The sequence below is a fragment of the Myotis myotis genome, unplaced genomic scaffold (genome assembly GCF_014108235.1).
Source record: "Myotis myotis isolate mMyoMyo1 unplaced genomic scaffold, mMyoMyo1.p scaffold_m19_p_35, whole genome shotgun sequence".
Classification (NCBI taxonomy): Eukaryota; Metazoa; Chordata; class Mammalia; order Chiroptera; family Vespertilionidae; genus Myotis; species Myotis myotis.
In genome coordinates, this window is record NW_023416341.1 from 1504307 (window position 1) to 1528232 (window position 23926).

Below are 23926 nucleotides of genomic sequence, written 5' to 3' on the forward strand. Positions count from 1 at the left end.
CCGCAGGCCTCAGCTGGGAGCACCAGGCCACCCACAGTATGCGGGAAGGAGCACCCAGTGACCATGTGCTCCAGGAGAGGACCAGGCCACCCACAGTATGCGGGAAGGAGCACCCAGTGACCATGTGCTCCAGGAGAGCACCAGGCCACCCACAGTATGCGGGAAGGAGCACCAGGCCACCCACAGTATGCGGGAAGGAGCACCCAGTGACCATGTGCTCCAGGAGAGGACCAGGCCACCTACAGTATGCCGGAAGGAGCACCCAGTGACTGTGTGCTCCAGGAGAGGACCAGGCCACCTACAGTATGCCGGAAGGAGCACCCAGTGACCGTGTGCTCCAGGAGAGGACCAGGCCACCTACAGTATGCCGGAAGGAGCACCCAGTGACTGTGTGCTCCAGGAGAGCACCAGGCCACCCACAGTATGCGGGAAGGAGCACCCAGTGACCGTGTGCTCCAGGAGAGGACCAGGCCACCTACAGTATGCCGGAAGGAGCACCCAGTGACCGTGTGCTCCAGGAGAGGACCAGGCCACCTACAGTATGCCGGAAGGAGCACCCAGTGACCGTGTGCTCCAGGAGAGGACCAGGCCATCCACAGTATGCGGGAATCATGTGCTCTAGGAGTGACCGTTCACGCTGCACAAACCCTCCAGAGGACACTGAGTGTATGGTCACTCGCCTTCCTAAGAGATGTAACCATGCCCAACGGGACTCAGGAGAGAGCAAGCAGAGGGATCAGAGGGCAGAGACGTGCGGAGGGACTGAAGCTCACAGCCAAGGGGGCTGCAACACGCACCTCTCATTGTGGAGCGTGGCCAGGGCCAGGAATCCAGCAGCGGCATTATTTGCTTTTTCCTTTGAGGGAAACTTAGAGGAAAACCTGCCCATGTGGGAGGTGAGCCCACTGCCTGAAGAGAAGATTCAGGCAAAAAGAAGGAACGGGAGAACCAGCGTCCAGTGGGGACCTCTCATGGGCTGGGCTCTGAGCTGGAGCTTCAGCCTGGCCTCCCATTTCATTCCCTGACAACCAGACAGGTGTAGGCATTCTTGGTCTCATTCTACAGAAGAGGAAACTGTGGGCGTGCCCCAGGTCATGCGGCCGGGGCACTGGCGGCGCCCCCGGTGCGGAGCTTTGCCCTCAACACTGCGCCACCTCCACCCACGTGGATTGGGGCGGTGACGTCCTGGAGAACCAGCCCCGGAGCCCAGGGCCACCAGGTTCAGGAAGGAATGGCAGGCTTTGGCACCTTTGCTCTCTGCTTTATGCTTCAAGGCTGGACTCCAACGCCACCACCTCCAAGACCCCTCAGCTGAGAGCCACGCTCCTCTGGGAACCCTCCTTGCTCAGCGCCCTGTGGCGTGAAACCTGGTGAGGAGACAAGAAACAGCTGAAAGGCGCTGGGAGGCAGGCGTGGGCCTTGCAGACTGTCATTTAAATCCTGGCTGCTTCCTTGGCTCTCTGACCTTGGCACATTCACCTATGAAACAGGCCAATGGGAGGACTTAAATGCAAGGGCCAGGAAGGAAGCTAGACACGTATTTGACGGTGCCTAGTAAGCCCTCCACCCAAGTGTGACTTCTTCATCATCCTCTTCATCATTTTAATGTTAAACATGCCTTCTCCCTGAGCTGGCATCTGGGAGACCTGGAATGCCTGACCCTCAGGTGACCTTTGGGCTAGTCCAGTCACACAGCAACCTCCGCGCTCAGACGGGGGTTGCTCCGTCCTAGCCCAGTCAGGTTCATGAGCAGCACACTGCCTGCTCTTTGAGCTCGGCTAGTCCTCTCACCTGGGTCCCTGCCTGTGCCCGACCCCCCAGCCATCAAGCGTGTCGTGTCCCCCGTCACTTCCTTATAACACCGTCTCCACTTCCTCTTCTGCACAAAAAAGCTCTCTGTACGAATGACCGGTACGGGATAAAATGAAAATGATGCCTGCTGTGCGTTGGGTACCGGGGGCTGTGTTAGGAAGCGCACCTGTGCCTTCCCTCCTTGCTAGGCCTGGAGTTCCTTGGGGCCACTTGTTCCAGAAAGAGGTCTGGAGAGAGCCCCTCACTGTCCCTGGTACTCAGCATGGACCTGCAGCCCAGGGACTGAATCCTGACGGGCGGGAGGGAGAGTAGAGGGATGCACAGACACTGCGCCTTACGTGAGACCATCCAGACTGGCATGAGAGCAGAGGGACTGGGCAGCAGGGGCAGGGCCTCCATCTCGCCAAGGGCAGGAATCAGTCTGATTGTTTTGAATTCCCTTCACCTAGGGCAGCTTTTTATGCGAAATAGTCTATCAGTTTTTTTAAAACCATTTTTCTTTGATCCAGTGAATATTACTGATGTGCTCAGCTGCAGCAGAGGAGTTCCTTTAGTGATTCCTTTCACACTTTGAATAATTATCTCCTCATTTATCAGCTTCATAAATCCACATTTTCATAAATCATCCTGCTAAATAGAGGCCCACGCGGAGGGCCAGCCCCAGCTTCTGGGGAACGGGCTGCCGCCATAACCGTTAAGGTAGCATCAGGAGACAGCGTGGTCTCCAGAGGGAAGTTGAGGCAGGCACTCTGCCAGGTGGTCAGATTCTGACCCCCCATCCCCCTCCCCCATCAGCCCCCTCCCCCATGTTGGGGCCTCCCAGGGCAAGGGCTCCGTGTGGCCCTCTCCCCGGAGACTGCCCGTGCTTTCCAAGGGAGCCCCGTGGCTGTTGGCTCCAGAGAGTGCGGCTCTTGCTGTGCTTGGAAATTGTCTCCTAGTTACTTGTGTTTTCCTTCTGTTTTACACTGTTGCCTAACCGTCAGGCATCTCCCAGGCTTCCGCGCTGACAAGAGATAAGCGTCTGTAATAAATGTTCCTGCCACGATGGTTGAAAAGATGGATGTAGTAGCAGCTCAAGAAACAGTTAAGAACAGAGAAAGAAATCACCCATAAAGCCACCACCCTACCTTAACAACTGATGTAATTTTTACATTTATCACCTTCCATTCTGGGTCCACAAACATACCTTTTTCCAACTTTGCACTTAAACACATATGTACATTCTTATTCTGCCATTTTCACCACTGAACAGATCCCAACAATAGCCCAAGTTTCAACAGATTCCTCATAATTATAATGGTTGCATGGGGGCCCGGGTTCCACTTTCCTGCCCTTGGACAGGAACATTTGGCTTGCTTTCAGGGTTTGTTATGACTGATCAGGAACCATTTGCCAGAATGTACTTACTGACCAAAGACCAAAGGTGTCGCATTTTCTGTATTTTTATATTACTTCTGAGAAGGTTCTGTGAGTTACTACCAGGGTCTATGATATTTTCTGGTTTCAACATCATCCCACCACCTGTAGAAGTTGTCTTCGTCTGGTGAAGACTCTGGAGCCAAACTGCTTAGGTTTGCATTTTAGTCCTGCCAGTGTTACCGACTGGGGTCACTGGTTGGGACCTTGGTTCTTTTCATCGATGCAGAAAGGATTTTAAGGTCAATGAAAAGAAAAGTAAAGCAAAATGGGGTTTGTTTGTTTGTTTGTTTGTTTATTTATTTATGTTTAAATTTAGGCTTGCACTATCAGTTTTAATTGAAAATATTAAAACAGCTTAACTAATAATGAATTATAAAACTTTGATAATTAAGTGTTACGGCCATTTATGAGGCATCTATTCGTTATTTTTGTAGGCCTGAAAGAAACTTTGCATACTTGTATTCTCCATTCTCCATTTCCGAGAAAGATTATGAAGGGGTGTAAAGCAAACAAAATCTGTAAACAGCTGTACTGTAAGAGCATAGGTGGCTTTAGCTCATGTTTTGGGTGTGAAATTTAACTCATTTCACGGGATACAAAAGCAGGTGCAATAGTAAAGCTGAATCATGAAAACCCCCATCAGTTACAAGTGGGGCTTATTGAGCATACATTCCAAGCAAGGAGCAGGTGGGGGAGGGGGTGGGGAGAGAGAGAGAGAGAGAGAGAGGAGAGCGCACATGGCCCCCAACTCCTGGGATTTAAAGAGGGATTTTCTGTGTGGAGACTTTGACTTGCATTCAGGGATGATTGACAGAAACTATTTTTTCTGGGCATGCCCTTACCCATAATGTATACAGAGAAGCCCACAGGAGGTGGGGTCAAAACTGAAGTGCAAATTTTATTATAATTAGTTTAGGGCCCTAGTAAGGTCACATTGGCATTGAGGTCATATCTTCTTCCTCTGAGCTTGCACCAAGAACCGCCTGTCTCTGAACCTGCCTGCTGGCGGTCTGATGGCAATGTTGGTCCGGCCCCGGTTCAGGACCCCAGGGCAGACCCCATGTCTTATGTCTCACTTCCTATCTGACACCACCATACCACCTGTGTGACCTTGGGCCTGTTACTTAACCTCTCTGTGGCTCCATTTCCTTATCTATTAACCCTTTGAGTACCAACCAATATCCTAGGAACTATGCTAAAATTGCCAAGGAATTTTTGCTGATTTTACAGCGGTAAACTTCATAAAATCATAGTACCTGTAAAAAATTAGGCAGATAAATGCCAGTGGTCAATTTTAGAACTACAAACATTCAGCATCATAAGTAATTTGCACTTAGGTGCCATCTGTCAATAAAGAGCGAACTACTAGCATCTAATAGTGACACTGCAGGAGGAGCACGATAGCGCTCCCAGCACTTTTGGTGAAAGACAGGAGGAGTGAGATCACGCTCCCCGGTACTCTAGGGGTTAAATGGGGATAATAAATGAAATTACTTCATAGATCAGCGGTTCTCAACCTGTGGGTCGTGACCCCTTGGGGGTCGAACGACCCTTTCACAGGGGTCGCCTAAGACCATCGGAAAACACATATATAATTACATATTGTTTTGTGATTAATCACTATGCTTTAATTATGTTCCATTTGTAACAATGAAATTGAGGGTCACCACAACATGAGGAACTGTATTAAAGGGTCGCGGCATTAGGAAGGTTGAGAACCACTGCCTTAGATGGTTGTGTCAATCCTCATGGCTCACAGTACTCCATGTTTGTGAATTCATCTGCTCGCTAGAATTTATTTGCAACTCCAAAATCAATACTTTCAGTGCTTTTACAGTAATTCAAAGACATTTGCAGAGTGGCAGAACATTTTAGTTGCACGTTGTCAGCTGAGGGGTAGAAGGAGGCGACCCTGCCTTCTGTGTCGGCTCTCACACTGTGAACAGGGTCCTCTCCGCAGTATCCTTAGGGCTGCGCTTTCCACATGCGTGTGCTTGTTGTCGGTGATCCCGCTGTTTAAACAGGCCTCAGGCATAGCGCTGAAGTGCTCTCTAGTGTTGTTAAGCATGAAGAGGCTGATGTTTCTTTCAGAGAAAATACACGTTAGGTAAGCTTCATCCAGGCGTGAGTGTGAGTGCTGCTTGCCATGAGTTCAATGTTAGTCAGTCGACTCTGTATTCAATAGGTGCCTTCCTACAGAAACACGCATACAGCAAGGTTATGTATTGCTCAGTGGTAAAAGCACTGACCAGCGGCTCGCAGGAACCAAACCTGTGTCTCCCCTAGGAGCTGTGTTCACTGTTTGCTAATTCAGGGTTTGCAGCAACTTTATAGAGTGTAACTACCGAGAATAATGCGACTCAACTGTTGGTATAAAGCAGTGGTTCTCAACCTTCCTAATGCTGGGACCCTTTAATACAGTTCCTCATGTTGTGGTGACCCGCAATTTCATTGTTACAAATGGAACATAATTAAAGCATAGTGATTAATCACAAAACAATATGTAATTATATATGTGTTTCCGATGGTTTTAGGCGACCCCTGTGAAAGGGTCGTTCGACCCCCAAAGGTGTTGCGACCCACAGGTTGAGAACCGCTGGTATAAAGTGTTTAGAACAGAGTTTGGCATATGGTACCTCCCTATATGTGATTACTATTGTTTTCTAAAATTTACATTTTGCTAGTTTGGGAGGAACTTATTTAGTCACCTGCTGCCATGTTGGTTGGTTGTATTTCCTCTTGTGCTGATGTCTAGTTGATAGGAGTACATGAGGGGGTTTGTCATGAGACTGAAGGGTTTAGCGTCAGGTGGGAGCAGCTCTGGAGGGGCCGAAGAGGACATGCACACCATCTGTGGCGCAGGAGTGGGGAAAGGACCAGGCCTGAAGTGTGAGCTGGCCTTTAGAGAAAGCTGAATCAAAACCTGAACTGGAGACCCACCCGGCCATGCTCAGGCCAAGAGCCTTTTAGCCTATGAGTGTGATAATCACATCGTTAATCTTGAACAAAAGCCCGCACTGATATATTTTTAACTGCATTAGAATATAAAATGATGACAGTTGACATATCAGGCGAGTGGTTGAGAGGACATTTATTTACTGAAGCAAAAAACCAGCCTGCCTGGTCGGCCGGGGGGCTTCTGACTTGTTGGTGTGTTCTGTGAAATCTCTCACAAAGGCTCCGACCCTAATCCACGTTTGCTTACACACTGAACCGAGGGCCGCTGTCCCCACAAGAGGAAACGCATGGCATTGGGATGGTCCCTGGGAGTCCGGGCTGTGTGGTAGCAGTGCGCATGCGTGCCCGCTTTCTGTCTCAGCCACTGTGGCTTGTTGCTAAGGTGGGCACATTTGAGCCTCAGAATGAAATCAGAAGCATCCCTGCAGGGCGGGAAAGTCTTCCTCCTGCTTCCCCCTGGGTGTAATGGGCTTCCTCCAGGCTTTTTGTCTGCAAGCAGCTGGGGACCCACCCCAGCCTCTGATGATCAGAGCAGCAGTTCAATTTCCACATGGGGGTGGGGGTGGCCCAGATCCTGTAAGAGGATCAGGTGATCCTTTCTCTTCCAGGATATTAAAGCATTTGAAAGCCAAGGACCCCGTGCAGCTGAGACTGGAGCACTTGGAGCAGGGCTTCTCCATCTACGTCAACGGGGCCAACTCAGAGCTGAAGGCGTCGCCACGGAGAGCCGTCCACTCCCACGTCTCCAGAAGTGCCTCGCAGGCCGAGGGGGCACAGGGTGAGCCCAGGCCCTTCGGTCCAAGCAACAGTTCCGTTAACTCATTAGAAGCAGTGGGGCTGCATCTTATGCACATAAACTTACCAGCAAACAACTAGTTAACCTATACAAGTCAAATACCCATTTGGCCAGAAGGAGAGAGCATGAGAGTGAGAGAGAGAAATCCTTTTTTATTTCTTTTAAAACTAGTCTTGGCCTCCACTGCCCCAGGGCAAAGGGGGCCAGAGCAGTGATTCCTGCTTTTACACTTCCCACTTCTCAAGTGCCTATAATTTAAAGAAATGCCTAAGAGAATGTTGATTATACCTGATTTTCACTCGAAGTGTCTTGTTTTGATTCCACTGTTCATTTTTTAATGTAGTTACTCCATACCTGCACACTTTGAGCGGCTTCATGTGTCCTCTAGTAAAAGCACAGGAAGTCTGTAAAGTAGAATAGAAAGCAGCTAACCCAGTGGCCGGGCCCAACATAGGCACCAAAAATGACCCCGTGGTTGAATGAGTGAAGTGGCAGAGCACATGGAGGCAGGTCCCACTTGGCCATGCTACTTTGGGAGAGCCATTTTGCCTTTCTAAGCCTTTGCTTCTTTATCTTTAAAAATCGAACTAACAAGGGTGCCTGACCGTGGGGTGCCAGGGTGCCCTTCAAAGCTGCCTTGCCTGGGAGGCTAGTATAGTATCGAGTTGCACTAGATCAGGGGTGGGCAAACTTTTTGACTCAAGGGCCACAATGGGTTCTTAAACTGGACCGGAGGGCCGGAACAAAAGCATGGATGGAGTGTTTGTGTGAACTAATATAAATTCAAAGTAAACATCATTACATAAAAGGGTACGGTCTTTTTTTTTTTTTTTTTAGTTTTATTCATTTCAAACGGGCCGGATCCGGCCCGCGGGCCGTAGTTGGCCCACGGCTGCACTAGAGAGTACAGAAGAGGAGCTGGAATGAGGCACAGCTGGGTTTGAACCGTGTTCTGCCACTTTCTAGCTCTGAGACCTCTGCAATTGGGTCCTCCCTGACCCTCAGTTTCCTCTTCTGTAAAATGGGAATCGTTATGCCCATCTTACAGGCTTGCCAGGAAGGTTAAATGGCAGAAGGAATGTTTCTGACACACAGTAATCTTGATTTGTGTTGTTACTGAAAGGACAAAACAGGACTGATAGCTGTGTCCTTAACCCCTCTTCCAAGAAGAAGCCACAGAATGTATCAGTTACTCAGCCTGCCCTTATCTCGGCCAATGGGAAAGCAGGGGAAACTAGCCCAAGGCCAAAAGTATGCTAGCCACCACCCCTGTCTTTGTGTAACCAGACCCTAGCTGCACCCTGCCCCCCCCCCCCCCCCCCCCCCCAAGCCCTATAAATTCTTTGTTCTCTTGGGACTTGGGGCTCTCTATTGCATCCAGTAATGGAGGCGGGGAGGGGGGGGGCTGGACCAAGCGAGCTTGTATAAAAGACTCTCTGCTTTTGCATTGGATTTGGTGCTCCCTGGTGGATCTTTGGGGGGGGGGGGGTCTTGAAATCTGGGCATAAGACTTACCACAGGCACAGTAAAATCCCAAGCCATTAACAGACAGTGAAAGTGATGTCCTGAAAGCTTCCTTCCCGAGGAGAGTTACTGCAATTCCTTTTGGAGTTTAGCATGAGCCCCCTAGCCCTCAGGGCAAAGAGGAAAATGGAATGACTCTTCTAGCTTTCATGGCAAAGGAACCTGGCGAGCTGCTGCTACTTAGGAGAAGCAGGCCTCTCTGAGTCCAGGTTTCAGGGAGGGCAGATAGCAGGAGTCCCTGTACTGGGGCCGCCAGCAGTACCTTCACTCATTCAACACACTTCTCCCCCCACTCCCTCCCCCTCTTTACACAAATGCTGGCCTATTGTGCACACTGTCCTGTCTCCTGCTTCTATCCCTGGAGAGTGTTCCTTTTGTATATAGACCTGCTCCATTGGGCTGTACATTATTATACATACTAGAGGCCCAATACACGCAATTTGTGCAAGGGCCTTGGCCCTGGCCCCGCCCGCCATGGCTTTGTCTGGAAGGAAGGACATCCCGAAGGATGTCTGGTCTAATTAGCATATTATGCTTTTATTATTATAGATTACTATTATTCCATTTTTGCTGGGCATTTAGCTTTTCTAATGCTGTGCTGCTACAAATGGTGCTACAGCGAATAGCTTCACATACACGATTGTGGGTACACTGACGTGTACTTAAATGTAAGTTATGAAACTGACATCACCGTGAACTTGCCACCTGTGCCTCACCGATTCTCCTCCTTCATCTCTGGTGTAGATTATGGACGAAGAACCCTGTTTCGAGAAGCTGAAGAAGCTTTAAGACGCAATTCACGGACAGCCCCCAGCAAAGCCCAGCGCCGCGGATGGCACCAGGTCAAGAGCGTGGCCCCAGCTCGCACTTTAGAATAAGGAGTGGGGTTATTGAGGGAACGGAAACATAATCTTGGCGGGGCGTTGAGAATCTCGGCGGGCAGTGGGTGGGCTGGCTGGGCACTCACGGCAGCGTTGCCCTCTCTGCATGTGGCACTGGCCTCTGGAGGGCAGAGGGCCCAGGGGATCCTCCGGCCTCTCTCTCGGCATGATCTTCCCTTCTGGGCTATCACAGGTGGGACTCACAGCCCTGTCATGATGACTCGTTCATCTCGCTGTTTTTTATTGAGCACCTGCTATGTGTCAGGCACGGCCTTAGATGCCAGGCATGCAGTGGGTGAAAAGACAGCACCTGCCCCACAGACCTGAGATGCCACTTTGATTGCCTTGAGGCTGCTGCTGCTAGTAGCTTGCATTTTTGAGCCCCTGCTGGTACCAGATGTGGACTCAGTTCCCGTGTGACTCCTTCCTTTGCCCTCACAGGAGACCTATAGGGTAACTTTCAGTGTCCTTCCTCTTTTAAGGGAGCTGAGGAGATGAATGTTCAGAAAAGGTAGTGAGCTTTCCAAGGTCAACCACTAAGAAGGGGCAGAATCGAGACTCAAACCCAGAGCTTTGGCCCCAAGCTCAGTGTTCTTGCCCATATAGTCCTTATACCTTACCTTGCGGTTACTCACACCTGACCAGGGACCTGTTTGTCACAACCCCCACTGCACGTTCACATCGCCTGGGAGTCTTTAAAATACTGATTTTCAGGCTCCACCCCCAGAGATTCTGACTCATTTGGTCTGAGGTGAGGCTTGAGCAATGGTGTGTATATACGTTTTAATCCTGTGCTCACCAAGATTGGGAAGTACTGCATTGTACTATATGTATGGATCTACAAGTAAATTCATATACTTTATTGACCCATCTCTACGATAACCCTGTAGATCTGTAAGTCCTCATTGTGCCACTGAAGAAATTGAGGCCCAGAGAGGTAAGGTGACGACTTGCTCAGAGTCACACAGCTACTGAGGGAGAAGGGTAGGCTGAGGTTTCAACCCTGGATCTGTTACTCCAAATCCAGTGGCCCTCCGCTTCTCTGCAGAGACATTGGTGGGGCTCTGACTAAACGGGGGAGGGGGTTCTTGCTAGGCAGCTCCAGTGCCAGGGAGCAGGGCCTGTAGGGCGGGGAGCTGGAGGGCTCCTTTGTTCCGAGCAATGAATGCTACTTTCTCATTAATGAGGTCTTTCTCCACTTCCCACTTCAGACCATCCTTCTAGTTGTTCTGAGAGCCTTCTATTATCAGGAGCCATATTTGCATCCTGTCTGTGACTTAATGGCTGCCCCAGAATCTGTGCAATTTAAAAGACTTGGCCTAGGATTAATTAGCATCCCTCCCAGTCTCTCCCTGTGGTCCCACACTTCACAGGGCCTAATCATGGCTAATTTCCTGGCTCCCTGATGCCATGAACACTGTAATTGTCCTTCTGCACCATATCAGTGAGGGGTCAGCCAGTGCCTAACAACAGAGACCACTCAGGCTCTTTTAATCAGAAATGAATGTGATACAGGGAATCAAGTGCTTGCAAAATCCCTGGGCTGGCAGAGGATGGGCTCTGAGCTGGGCCTCCAGGAATGGCACTCAGCATCTCAGCCAGACCTGCCAGAAAAGCTGCTGCCTGGGACACAGTAGGGAAGGGGTGGGGTCAGCAACCGGAATGTGTCACCTTAGCTGTGACCCAGGAATGAAGAAGCTACAGCCGCTGGCCTCAGAGTGAGGCTGTGCTTGCTAGGGCAACACAGTGAAGAGACGCCCTGTGGAGCCAGGGTGGGATGTTGCTGAAAAGCCCGTCGCCTCTGTCACTGCTCCATCCCTCCACCACTGTGCTGGGCACAGACAGCCTCACCTTGCTTCTGCTTTCCCTGCCGGTGTGAGGCCATCTGATGGGCTCACCTGAGGCGCGTCCAGAACCCCAGCTGAAGGGAGTCTGGCGAGGCGCAGTGTCTAGCTTTCCGCCTCTGCTGAACAGGAAGGCATCTTAGGAGAGAGTGGAATGGGTACCGGGGTCAAACCCCCCCTCCTCCCCATTACTGACCAGATCAACGCTGCACCACCCGCACAGTGCTCTGGGACCACCCCTCAGAGCCATAGGCCCCAGGAAGCACTCAGCAGTGCTGAGTGGACCAGAGCCATGTTATGAAAGAAATCGTCCATTAATCTAACAATTACTACCATGGGCGGGGCTCTGGAGTTAAAAATAAAAAGTCAAATAAGGCTCTGTTCCCGCCCTGGAAGACCTTACCGTGAGGACGTGGGAACTGCCAACTGGGAGGGAGATGCGACCGCTGTTTTCAAACTCGCGGAGGACCTGCCTGGTGGACTCCGAGTTAACAACTTCAAGCCATAACGTGTTTTCGAACTCACATAGTTAACAAGACTTAGTCCCTTGCTAACATTTAAATTAAAAAGATTTTACATAATTTTTTAAAATTTTTTTTATTGAATTTAGAGAGAGGAAGGGAGAGGAATGCCTCCTGCCTACCTCTTACGGGGATGGAGCCCGCAACCTGGGCATGTGCTCTGACTGAGAATTGACCCGCGGCCTCCTGGCTCATGGGCTCATGCTGAACCACTGAGCCACACTGGCTGGGCCAAAAGATTTTATGTAATTTTTAAGAAGCTCTATTCCTGCTTCTCTAGAAAAATGGAAAGATCGGGCCCCCAGGCTGGGCCCCCTCCTATCAGGCAGCCACCAGTGGGAGCCAGGGAGCGGTCTGCCTGGTTAGGGGACAAGCCCGCTGGTTTGCTGCAGTCCCCACCGCTCCCTTAGGGTCCCAGAGCTGAGGCCCAGTGGAAGTTGGATTTTGTTATCTGCTCTGCTACTGTTTCTCTTACATCTTTCCGTTTCCCACCTGGCTCTGTGGGATATTTGAACCTGTGACCCCTAAGGAGTAGGAGGGAAAGGGCTTTGGAGTCAGACAAATTCCTTATTAGCTATGTGCCCTGGAGCTGACAGTGTGACCTCTCTGAACTTTGGGCTCCTCGTCAATGAAACCTCCCAGGGCTGCTGGGAAAGATGTGCTCACAGTGTGTCAGGTGGTCCATCAGCGGGGGCTCTGCCTGTGCTTCAGGTAGGAGCCCTTGGCAGCAGGTGACAGACAAGTCCAGAGAAGTGGTTAAGAGTATGGACTCGGCACCCCGATGCCCAGGTTCAAGGCCTTGGCTGCATCACTGACTAGTTGCACGGTCCTAGATGAGTTGCTAAACCTCGCGGTGCTTGTTTTCTGAAGTATAAGTAGGGTTGATGATGGTACCTGTCTCACAGGGCTGGTAACGAGGATGGAATGAGCCAATGTTTGGCGAGCATTTCAAGCAGCGCCCGGCACTGAGGAAGCATCAGTAAAATATATGACTGCTGTAGTCAGTGCAGGGCAAGTGCTGAGGGCGGTCTGCCTGGGGACACCAGGGCTCCTCACTCCTCACACGTCGGTCCTCCATTCATTCTGTGATCACTCACGAGCACCTCCTAAATTCTGGACACTTGTCGGTACTGTGGTCATAGCAGCGAGTGATGCAGGCCAGGCCCGCTCTCCTGGAGCTTGCTTTACGGGGCGTGGGTGGAGAGGCCAAGGATGAAAAGCACGTAAGCAAACACAAGCGTGTGTGAGAGGGAAGAGTGCACTGAGATGGCAGTGTGGGGGGAAGAGGTGCTCGAGAGAGGGTGGCTGCAGAGGCTTCCCAGGGGCCACGTCGGAGCTGACCCCTGAAGATGAGAGGGAAGGTCTGGAGGGCGAGTGCCCGGTGAGTGGCACAGTGAGGACACTAGGAAGTGGGGTCGGGCTGAAAGGAGGCTGGTGGCCAGTGCACAAAGGAGGCCCTAAATGAACTGGATGCACCAACTGCACTGTTACTGTCTTAGGAGGAGACTGGATTTGTCTCCTTTGGCCCTGAGTGGTGGCGTTATGAAGCAAGTTCTCCATGGAAGGGAGTTCTAGGGGACAGGTTTCGGGTGTGTAAGACAGAGATGAAGGTGGTCTCTCTACCCTTTTGAATGGGCTCCACTGTCCTTGGAGGCAGCCAGGGGTCAAGGTAGCAGAGTCTCCAATGGCTAGAGGTGGCCAGTTCTCAAAAGCCACCCCCTCAGGAGGTCCAGGGACCATAGCCCTGCCCAGCCCTTCAGTTACTCCCGTACCAACAGGAGGGACAGGTGTGGCTCCTGTGCATTTGCACTGGCTGGTCAGCAGGGACACAGCGGTCACGGTCTACACCCGGCTGGCTCCACCTCCTCCCAGCTTCATCCCTGCCTCTCCAACCTATTTCCCTGCCCATCTTTCTCAGTGTCTCCCCTAAACTCTGAGTCACACATCCCCTTTCTACTGACCAAGCCCCAAACCTTCTCGAGCAGGACAGATTTTCCTTCTTAGGGTCTTGCCCAGCAGCTAGGAAGCACTTTTGGGTAGAGCTGCCCTTGATGGAAGGGGCTGCCTCGGGCTCACTGGCCTGAGGATCCCTGGACACCAAGTCACAGAGTCAGCTAACTGCGGGTCGAGAGGCTGCCCAGCGGCACCCGCGAAACCCTTCTTGGGACTCCAGTTCTGAGGAACCAGCCAGGTGAATGGTGCTGCTTTGTTGGGCTTCCGAGCTGCCACCTGCCCTGTGGAGCCCTGGTGGTGATAGATGGGCCCTGGTCAGCACTGCCCCCCCCTCCCCCCAACACACACACTTCTTGGCCTTAGATCTTCCTGCTGCTTTCTGAGGATTAAGATTTATGGCTTCCTCGGCCTTGTAATACGTGGGTGGACAGCAGCCTAATCAACAGAGCTGTCGTTTACTAAAATGTTGTCAGATTTGATGAAAGTCATCGGCTCTTAGCATTAAATTGGTAGTGAAAGGATTGGCCTTCCAGCAATTTACGGTGGGGTGGGCTTTCCTGAAAGGCTGGGAAAGCAAGTTCACTGCCATTATTACAGCAGCAGCTCAGGCGCCCCCAGGAAAGCTCACGGTGGACCTGTGAAGCCTGGGACGCCCTTTCCTTTGTTTTCCTTTCTGAGTTTTGAAAACCCCTGCAGCGAAGACAGTGAATGAAACAGCCCGTAAAGCGTCGGCCTTTACAGCGGCCTTGCATGACACCGAGTGTCGAGGGCTATTATTTGTAAGAGATCAGACAAATCCAGGAAGAACATATCAAATAAGGTAGATGACTCCCCACCCCAAACCTGCCTTTGTCATTGTCTTCAGAGCGCTCCTGCCTCTAGAGGGCGCCATTTGATACTGCACAGCCTCACCACCCTGCAGGTGGGCCTTGATCTTCTAATTGACAGTGAGCTTTAGTGCATACCTTACAATGCTGCTGACACTCACGTGACGCTGAGCATGGCGGGCCAGGAGTGGCTGGTAGACTGGAACACGGGTGTTTGGGGCTGGGGCTTTTAAATTCTGTCCTGGTCTATGATTGCTTGCAAAGCTCTACCCAAGTCTGAGCCCTGCAAGTGGGCAGGAGAGAGCAGCTGCTTAGCAACGCCCACTGGGGGTAAAGCAGTATATGAGGCAGGGAGCCAGCCAGGCATCATCCTTGGGAGGCGTGAAGGTGGGAGGCAGGGAGCTGGTGTGCCTGGGGCTGGAACCTGCCAGCCTCGCACTCTTTATGGGGAGGTGGGCCCGTCATGTGGGCAGAGCCGCCCTCCACCTCCCAGGGGTGGCAGAGGTGCCTCCTGGGGCTGAGGTGGGAGTGCCAGCCAGATGGAGGGACTATTTATTCCCCTCTCTGGTACCCACTCAGCATTTAGTTGTGTCACATGTTGCTTCATAAACACCTCCTGCTATGTGTTCTGTGTGACTCCTCGGGCCAGGGCATTGGTTTTGAAATTTTTTGTATCTTGACATGTATGCAGACAGTACTCAGTAAGGACTTGCTGGTTAAGTGCCTTAATGCCTCCTGCAAACCTGTCTCCTCACATGTTGGCAGGCGAGCAGTTGTGCCAAGCTCCTGGGAAGGGAGAGTGGTATATCTGGGGATAGGGGGAGGAGAGAGCTGCAGAAGAGAGAAGGCACATGAGTGCTTCTCCTAGAATGTGGAAGGTCTCTCTCACATTTATAATTCAGGTGAGACCAGCAGAGCTGCATGAATTCCAGCTCTCTTACTTGCCAGTGGGAACCCCATTCAGGCGTGGCTGGATCCAGGTGCTCAGACAGTGGAGCAGGGCTCTTCTCCATCTTTCAAGTCTGCTTCTCCCCTGTTGCCCTGTGTGGTACCAAGATGGTCGCCAGCAGCTCCCCACTCACACTGTCACCCTGCTATTCCCCTGAACCAATCCTCCAGTCACTGTGGGCCAGCGGGATCTAATGCTCAGATGGGCCAGGCCTGGGTCACTTGCTCCACCCACCCCTGGTCTCCGTTCCATGGGAACACTTGAACTGGGGTCTGGGAGGGGAGGGGAGGATTTACCAAAAGGAAACCAGGGTGCTCTCACCAGAAGACCGGGGAACGCATGCTGGACAGATGGAAACAACAGCACCACCACAAAGCCTCTTCAGCCTCCCGCTACTGAAACTTCCGTGTGCACATAATCACCTGGGGTCTGGTCAGAATGAGATTCTGTTCCCAGCTCTGAGATGGGGCCTGAAATTCAACATTTCTCAAATCCCCAGGGGAGGCCGGTGCTGGCACATGGAGGAGCAAGGCCCTGGTCCAAGCCCTCCCTCTCTAGGTAAAGGAACAGCAACCCAGGGCGGGGCCTGGCTGTGCCTCTGGATGGGCCCCGTGCCCAGTAGGCTTCCCGCATGCACCCCTCCCCTTCCTCCTCCTCTCTTGCACGGGTTCAGCATTTGGACAGCTACTGAGTGGTTCCTGGGGAGGAGGGAGGAGCACCCTCTCTTTGAAGGTGTCATGGAAAATCCATCTCTGTGATGAAATTCAAGGCTTTTACAGCTTCATCCTGGCCCTAGGCAGGAAAGCCCAGGCTTACCTATCCCGCGGAGGGCTCACCTCCAAGGGCCCCGCTGCTGACGCTAGGAAATGCTCTGAGAGTGAGTTTGCAAAGCCCGGGGGGCAGCGAGGCCACACTTGGAGCCTGAGCCCAAAACGGTGAGGCTGCAGGCAGAGTGGAGAGCAGGGTTCCAGAGACAGCCGGTGCATCGCCGAGTGACGGGACCTCCTGTGGGAGCAAAGTGTCCGTGGCCACCACTCCACGCCTCCCACCTCCCTGTTCTCGGGCAAGTGGCACCCGCCTGCCTTCTTCAGGCCCTGTACTCTCACTAAGACCTTTTCCTTTAATCAGTGGTTGGCAAACTGAGGCTTGTGAGCCACATGTGGCTCTTTGGCCCCTTGAGTGTGGCTCTTCCACAAAATACCGACTTCTGCACATGGGCCACGAAGTTTCAATCGCACTGTATGTGCGCCCGCACTGCTTTAATGATTGATAGCTCAGTCCCTGTTTCCTCTTCTGAGTGTTGGAGTCTCAGGGAATTCTTTAATTTCCCTCTGTTCTCCAAAGGCCACTGTAAAGCACAGGCTGGGCATGTTTATTCTCCATGCCCCTGCGTGGTCAATTGGGGTCCGAAAAGATTAAATGTAAGATTCTAGAAATAAACAGTTCCTAACTTTAAACCGTGCAGTGCTCTGAGTAGCAAGATGAAATCTCATGCTGTCTGGCTCCATCTTCTCCAGACGTGAATCATCCTTTTGTCCGGCACCTCGTGCTGTGACCGGCTGCCTCTTAGTCACGAGGCGTCTCGGTGATCGGATCCACTGTGGAGGTACCACAGTGCTTGTGTCCCAGTGACCCTCACTTTACTCCATAATTCCCGTAACTTTTATTACAGTCTATTGTCATAATTGTTCTATTTTATTACAAGTTATTGTTAAACCCTTACTGTTCCTAATTTATAAATGAAACTTCATCATAGGTGTGTGTGCACAGAATAACAAAGCACACAGCTGCTCAGTGCTCTCCGCAGTTTCAGGCATCGCCGGGGGTTGGAGCGTCTCCCCTGTGATAAGGAGGAACTACTGTATAGCGTGGCGGTTTGGCGCTGGGGTCGGTCAGCAAACACCAGCTCTTGAGCCAGATCTGGCCACAGCCCGTTTTTGCAAATAAAGTGTCTGAGCTGCAGCCATGCCCGTTTGTGAGGCGTCATCCGCGGCGGCTTTCGAGCTGCAATGGGAGAGTTGAGTGCTGTGACAGAGACAGTATGGCTGTCAGAGCCTAAGACCTTTACTTTCCAAAGGAAACATTGCTCAGCACCCGTCTCTGGAGCCGAACTGCTCAGGTTCAAATCTAGGCTCTGTGGCCCCCCAGCTGTGTGACCTCGGGCAGGTGGCTTATAGACCTGTGCCTGGTTTCCCCCTTGGGTTACCGTGAGGACTAAAGGAGCACGTAAACACACGCCATGCACTCAGCCTGGCGACGGTTTGCACTGGTGAAGTGCACTAGTGCGAGAGCTCTGATGGGGGAGGGCATTGGGCGTGGATGAGATGGGAGTCCTGTCCTAACCGCTGCCGGCCCTCAGGCCACCCAGGCTCCGGCCTCAGGCCCTGCTTCATCAGGCCGATAGCTGGTTCACTAAGCTTGTGGGGAGCTGAATCTTACCGCGTGAACGGTTCTAACGCCGCAGGTGAGGGAATTCGTGGTCTAAGTCACTCTCCCTCCACTCCGCGGACCTGTCCTTTCTCTCAGCACCAGCACCGCACCAGGGTGAGGCCCAGGGCTGAAGTTTAAGGGGACCCTCCCTTTTGGATTTGTGTGCGTGCAGGGTACCTGAGAGGGAGCACCTCCTTAGCTGTTGCTCCTTGGGCGCTTCGCTTACACCCGGCCCTGCCCATCTAGCCCCGCACTGCCTGCTCCATGCCAGCACTGGGGGGTGGGGGTGGGGGGTGAAAGCAGTGTCTTCGCTTGACTCGGGTCTGAACAAACCCATCAAGACTCTGCTTCATTCTCTCCGCTCTCTGTCTCTGCATTAGGGGCAGGATGTTCCAGCAGCTTGTGTCTTCCTCCCTTTAGCTTAGCACCGGGGAAGGGGGCACCTGCTCCCCCAGTTCTAGCAGCACTCCTAACTACTCACTGGCTGCCTTAGGTCCATTCCCACCCCTGAACCAGGGGCCAGGGCGTGTGGTGGGGCAGAATGGGCTGCCTGATCAGGCCCGAGTCCCATCTCTGCCCTTGGGCCTTGGGTGGACTAGGGGCAAGGGGAGTGGACCGGAAAGGAGAACGGGGAGATGCTGGACTGAAAAACCAGCAGTTCCGTGTGGCCCAGTTGTCAGGGGCGTGACTCTGTGTGCTGGAATCGGGGCAGGAAAGAGACTGGGCCGCTGTAGAGAGCTTTGGGTGCCAGGTGCGTGGTTTCGGTACAGGTTTGGCTGCTAAAGCAGAGAGGCCCAGGGTTGATGTTGCTCTGACAGGACAGGTCAGCGGTGCGGCCACCTGCCCCGAGCGGTCACGGAGGAACCCAGGCATGAGCTCTTTTGTTGCTCCACCGTCCTCCCGATGCTGCTTCCTCTCTCAGTATTCGGCTCTCGCCACCACCTCCACGTTTCAGCTGGCCAGGGGATGCTGTGCCCTCCCTTCGGGGCACCACTCAGATACACACACCCCTCCCCCAGCCCCTGCACTGGCCAGGATGTAAGTGTTCACACGGCTCCCGAGCTGCCGGGGTGGAGGGGACGTGGACACTGGGGGACAGCCGCAGTCTGCCACATCAGACCACCGGGTGGGCTTCCCAGAGAATGACCCAAGGAATGCTGGGAGGAAGAGAGGCCACCACATAGTTTCCGTGGCCCAGAATGTGTGAGAAACGTTGCTCGCTGTGATTATTTTAGGATTTCCACAAGTGTGTGTGGCGGGTGGGGGAGGGGCACATTGAAGGCCCTGAGAAGTCTTGAAGAAAAATGTCCAAGGTTTCCTAAGCATTTGATCACAAAGCTATTTGAGAAGTTTAACATCCAGAATTCTATGGATAAGTTATTTTAAGCTAAAAAGTTACTAAAAAATTCTGAACTGGTGAAGACTTTTGAGCAGAGGGGGCTTTAGCTGTCTGGGTGGCCTGGGGTTCAGCCATCTGGGTGGCCCAGGGGCGCTGCTGGGCCAGCGTGCAGGACCACAGGCAGCTGTGCGCAGACACCCTTCAGCCAGCCCCCATGTGCTTGCCCAGGGGCATCCAGGTGTCTGTTCTACCTTATCTGAAATGGTCTGAATTTTTGTGTGTAGAAATCTGTGCAGATCAGAACAGAAGCTGGTTTGCGGCTCCATATCGAACCTCCTCTGGACTATTCTGAAGATTTTGAGCCACATGGGGACACGACTGTCACTTCAAAGGATGCTTCCGGGGGTCACCCACAGGTAGGCGTGCCCGGGGCTCAGTGCTTCAGCAGCTGTCGGGACACTTTCTGTTACTATTCCTTCCTTCCCGGAAAAGAGCCTTTTTCTACCGAATGACCAACGACCTCGTTTCTCTACCCCAGCCATAGAAGTGGAATTTTACAGTGAGCAAAATTGTGGACTTTATTGCCTTTAACCCCTACCTCCCACCACACACACACACACACACACACACACACACACACACACACCCCACACCCCACAAGCACTCACTCACTTGCTTTTGCATCAACTGGCTGGTTTATAGCCAAGTTCGTCTGTTACAGCCCCAGCACAGCCCCAGTCCCAGCACATGTCACAGAATGCGTACATGCCCTTCGAGCAAGAGGCATGGTAGTTCCCTCTTCTCCTTTGACCAGTTGGTTCCTCCTGTTACAAGAACATGTATTCCTTCCTCTGCAAGCTCCCAAGCTCCCTGAAACACGGCAGCCTGTCCCTCACAAGCGATTAAGCCCATTAGCATTCCCGTGAGCGCGTGCTCGGAATCGGCAGTGCCCTGCTCCGCCAGCCCTGAATTTTCTCCGCTGAGTGCTTGATTGCGTCTTTCTTTCCTTTCCTCCCCCGTGAGGGGCACTCCATAGGCCTCACAGTCAGGAGTGACTCTCCTGCTAAGTCAGAGTAAAATGGCAGCGCCGGTTTTCGGCAAAGGCAGAAGCCATAGGAGCTGCAATCTGAGCAGGGAAAGAAAAAAGCGTGTGGCTGGATGACTCGGCCACCTCACCCTGTGCGCAGTGCAGCCCGAAATGGCGCAAAGGAAACGCACGTCTGCGTGTGCTTTTCACCTGACCTCGCTGCTGAGACACACCAGCCGCTCACCTTCCAGCACTTCCCCCGTGAACTTCAGTTTCTGGCGGCTCTGATTCACAGCCAGCGTGCTGCAGACCCGCCCCGTTGGCCGCCACCCCGTTGACTTGCCTGGTGCTTTCCAAGGTGTGAATTACTAGCTGACATTTAGGAATCAGGAAATTCCATGTCAAAGTCTGAAGCTGGGGCTTCTCTTGAAAAATCGGAAGATTTGGGAGCCACATTCTTACGCACCAGCAAGCTGAGGAGCACCAATCCCCTTTAGACGGGGCTGTGCTCCCATGTGCACAGCCCTCACCACAGGGCCTGGCACTGAGGGTAAAACAGTCAGCAAGTATGTCACCTGCCAGGAGCTGGCGTGATGGCGCCTATCAGGGGAAAGCTGGCAGGGCTGCCGCCTGATGTGCTGGGCGGGGCTTCGCCTTGGTGAGGTCACGTGAGCAGAGGCCTCGTGGAAGCCAGGAGTGAGCCCTTTGGAGAAGAGCGCTCCGGGCACAGAGAGCAGGTGTGGAGGCTCTGAGCCAGGGGCCAGGGTGGCAGGAGCTCAGTGACCGAGGGGTGGGGTGGGGGGGAGGTGAGGACTGAGGTAGCCAAGGCTCAGACCACATAGGACTTGGGAGCTGCGGTGAGTGAGGACGAGGGGTTCTACTCTGAGTCGGGGGTGGGGGAATTCTGTTTGCAGTTTAGCAACTCCTGTGAGAGGAGGGCCCTCTCTCTAGAGCAGCGGTTCTCAACCTGTGGGTCGCTACCCCTTTGGCGGTCGAACGACCCTTTCACAGGGGTCGCCTAAGACCATCCTGCATATCAGATATTTACATGACGATTCATAAAAGTAGCAACATTACAGTTATGAAGTAGCAACGAAAATAATTTTATGGTTGGGTCACAGCATGAAGAACTGTATTTAAAGGGCCAGAAGGTTGAGAACCACTGCTCTAGAGAGTTCCACCAAAGCTGCAGGTCTTAGTCATGTTGCAGTGGATGATAAGGCTCCATTTAAATGATGTTGGCTTCATTTAAGTAACAGGAATGGAGCTAAATGTATATATATTTCTGTTATTGAGATATTTTTTCCCTGATAATGCATAATCAATATAAAAATTCAGTGTTTAAAGAAAATAAAAGTTCGTTCATAATCTCACTGCCCAGAGATCATTACTGTGCAGCCTTGCAGACTAAAAACTGCAGATGTCATTCTATCCAAGAGGAGGCTGTTTCTGGAATGTGCCGGCTCTGGCCCATTCCCACTGAGTGAGTGCGGTTCCCCAAGATTAGTTCTCAGGCCCTGAGAGCAGGACAGGCGACAGGAAGGCATGCATCTTCTGGACTCCTTCTCTGAGTTTTTCCTTGTGCGGATCCTCGGGATCCTCGATCCTCGAGTGGGGTGAATTGGATATTTGTCCACAGTTGCAATTTAGTGTTTTAAAGTCGTTACTGATACATATAGACAACTTAAAGACCCGTTACAACCCATGTGCCACCAGCAGGTCTGCCACGGCCCCTGACGTAGACTGCGTGGCCCATGGCGGCTCACCCACCAGTTGGCAGTGGGTGGACTTAGGCAGCTGTTGACCAAGCGTCCCCAGTGAAGCAATGCATCGCCTTGTCCCCAGCAGGGCTCCGGGCGGTCCCTTCAGTCCGCATTAATTTCAATGGTGAGACTTGAAAACACGAGGGAGCATTTGTAGGGCAGTTCCATTGTTCGGGTACTTCTGTTTCCGATTACCATGTAATTAACCTTTGAGTGAGTGCCTTTTCCCCCTTTGCTTTTTATTGTTGTTTTTACATAAGTAGGATTATACCTTTCATACTATTTGATAATCCCGCCGTTTTTACTCACTGCGTGTGGCTATCTTTCTGTGCTGGTCCCCACGCAGCTCAGGGCACCGTTTTGGGAAGTTGGCGGCCCGAGTTTGAATCCTGGTCCCAATGGCTTGTTCCCCAGTGGTGCTGGTAGAGCAGGGGTGAGTTTGATCAGATCAGCTGAGGTAGTGAGAGCAGAGAACGGCTTCGTGAGGAGGGAGATGGAGGCGTGGAGGCCAATAGAGAGAAGGAAGGCCCCACATGTCTTTAGGGACACAAGTTGCTGTTACCATACCCAGTTCTCTCTGCTTGTCCCTAGGGTTCCAAACCTCCGACCGGCACCACACCCTGTGATGTTAACTTCTTCTCCCTCCAGAACGCTCATGGACATTCCAGCCTTCCAAGCAGTACGGACAAAGCAAGGATCCTCTTAACTATCCAGGATGTAATGGTAAGACGGCTTTCCTGCATCCTAACCATGAAGGGCCAGGGTCTTTTCCGTAGCCCAGCGGCTGGGCCAGAGGGTGGGCTCCACGAGAGATTCTTTTTTATGCTTGGGAAAACTACAGACAGCAACAGGATTTGGCTCTAACAAAAAAACTCTGGCCAACATACCAGAAGTTAAAATAATACACGAGAGATTTGGCTTAATGGTATTTTTATTTATTTATTTTTTTGCTTTTCATATAAAGTATAGATTTATTTTTAAAAATTTTCTTTTTCAATTACAGCTTATATTCAATATTATTTTGCATTAGTTTCAGATGTACTGCATATTGGTTAGACAATCATATACTCTTCAAAGCGTCCCCCCTGGTATTTCCAGCACCCACTTGGCACCATATATAGTTATTGCAACTTTATTGACTATATCCCTGTGACTATTTTGTAACTACCAATTTATACTTCTTAACTTTTCATCCAGTCTCTCAATCCCCCTTCTACAAATGATGTAGCCTCATTTGTTTATTTTTCTTTTGTTGTCCTTGCCTGAGGAGATATATCAGAAAAAATATTTCTAAGAGAAATAATGATGTTATTAAAAAAAAAAAAGTACCCTGGCCAGTGTGTGTTCAGTGGTTAGAGCATTGGCCTAAGGACCAAAGGGTCATGGGTTCCATTCCCTGTCAAGGGCACTCACCTGGGTTTCAGGTTCAATCCCCAGCCCCCGGCCTGGGCACGTGTGGGAGGCAGCCAATGTGTGTGTGTCTCTCACATCGATGTTTCTCTCTCTCTCTCTCTTTCTGTCTCTGCCCCCTCCCCACTTCCCTTCCTCCCTTTCACTCTCTCCAAAAAAAAAAAAAAAATCAATGGGAAAAATATCCTCAGGTGAGGATTAACCTAAGTAAATAAATGAATAAATAAATAAATAATCACAGTAAAGGCTCACGTTAAATGAGCACTTACTAAGTGCCGAGCACTGTGTTGGGTGTGTACCATCCATCACTGCATCACCCCGTGAGTTAAGTGCTAGGTATTTTCATTCTGTTTTATAGCTGAGGGAACTGAGGAGTAGAGGAATGATGTTGCTCGCCCAGGCCTCAGCGAAGCCCGGTCTGGAAACCCAGAGCCCAGGACTCCTGCTCCTTGGGATTACAAGCTGGGAAAGGC

The 23926-nt window shown here is 51.8% G+C and overlaps 1 protein-coding gene across 4 annotated transcripts in view; it reads left to right on the forward strand.

Moving 5' to 3' along the window:
• LOC118652894 (katanin interacting protein) overlaps positions 1-23926 on the forward strand; it is a 203712-nt gene that overhangs the window by 72226 nt on the left and 107560 nt on the right. For 3 of the 4 annotated variants that reach the window (XM_036303138.1, XM_036303136.1, XM_036303139.1), the window contains 4 exons: positions 6798-6967; positions 9254-9351; positions 19538-19669; positions 22635-22766. In XM_036303138.1, coding sequence (XP_036159031.1) covers positions 6798-6967; positions 9254-9351; positions 19538-19669; positions 22635-22766 — 532 coding nt within the window. The remainder of the gene's footprint in view (positions 1-6797; positions 6968-9253; positions 9352-19537; positions 19670-22634; positions 22767-23926) is intronic. The other variant, XM_036303137.1, reaches the window with a different exon arrangement.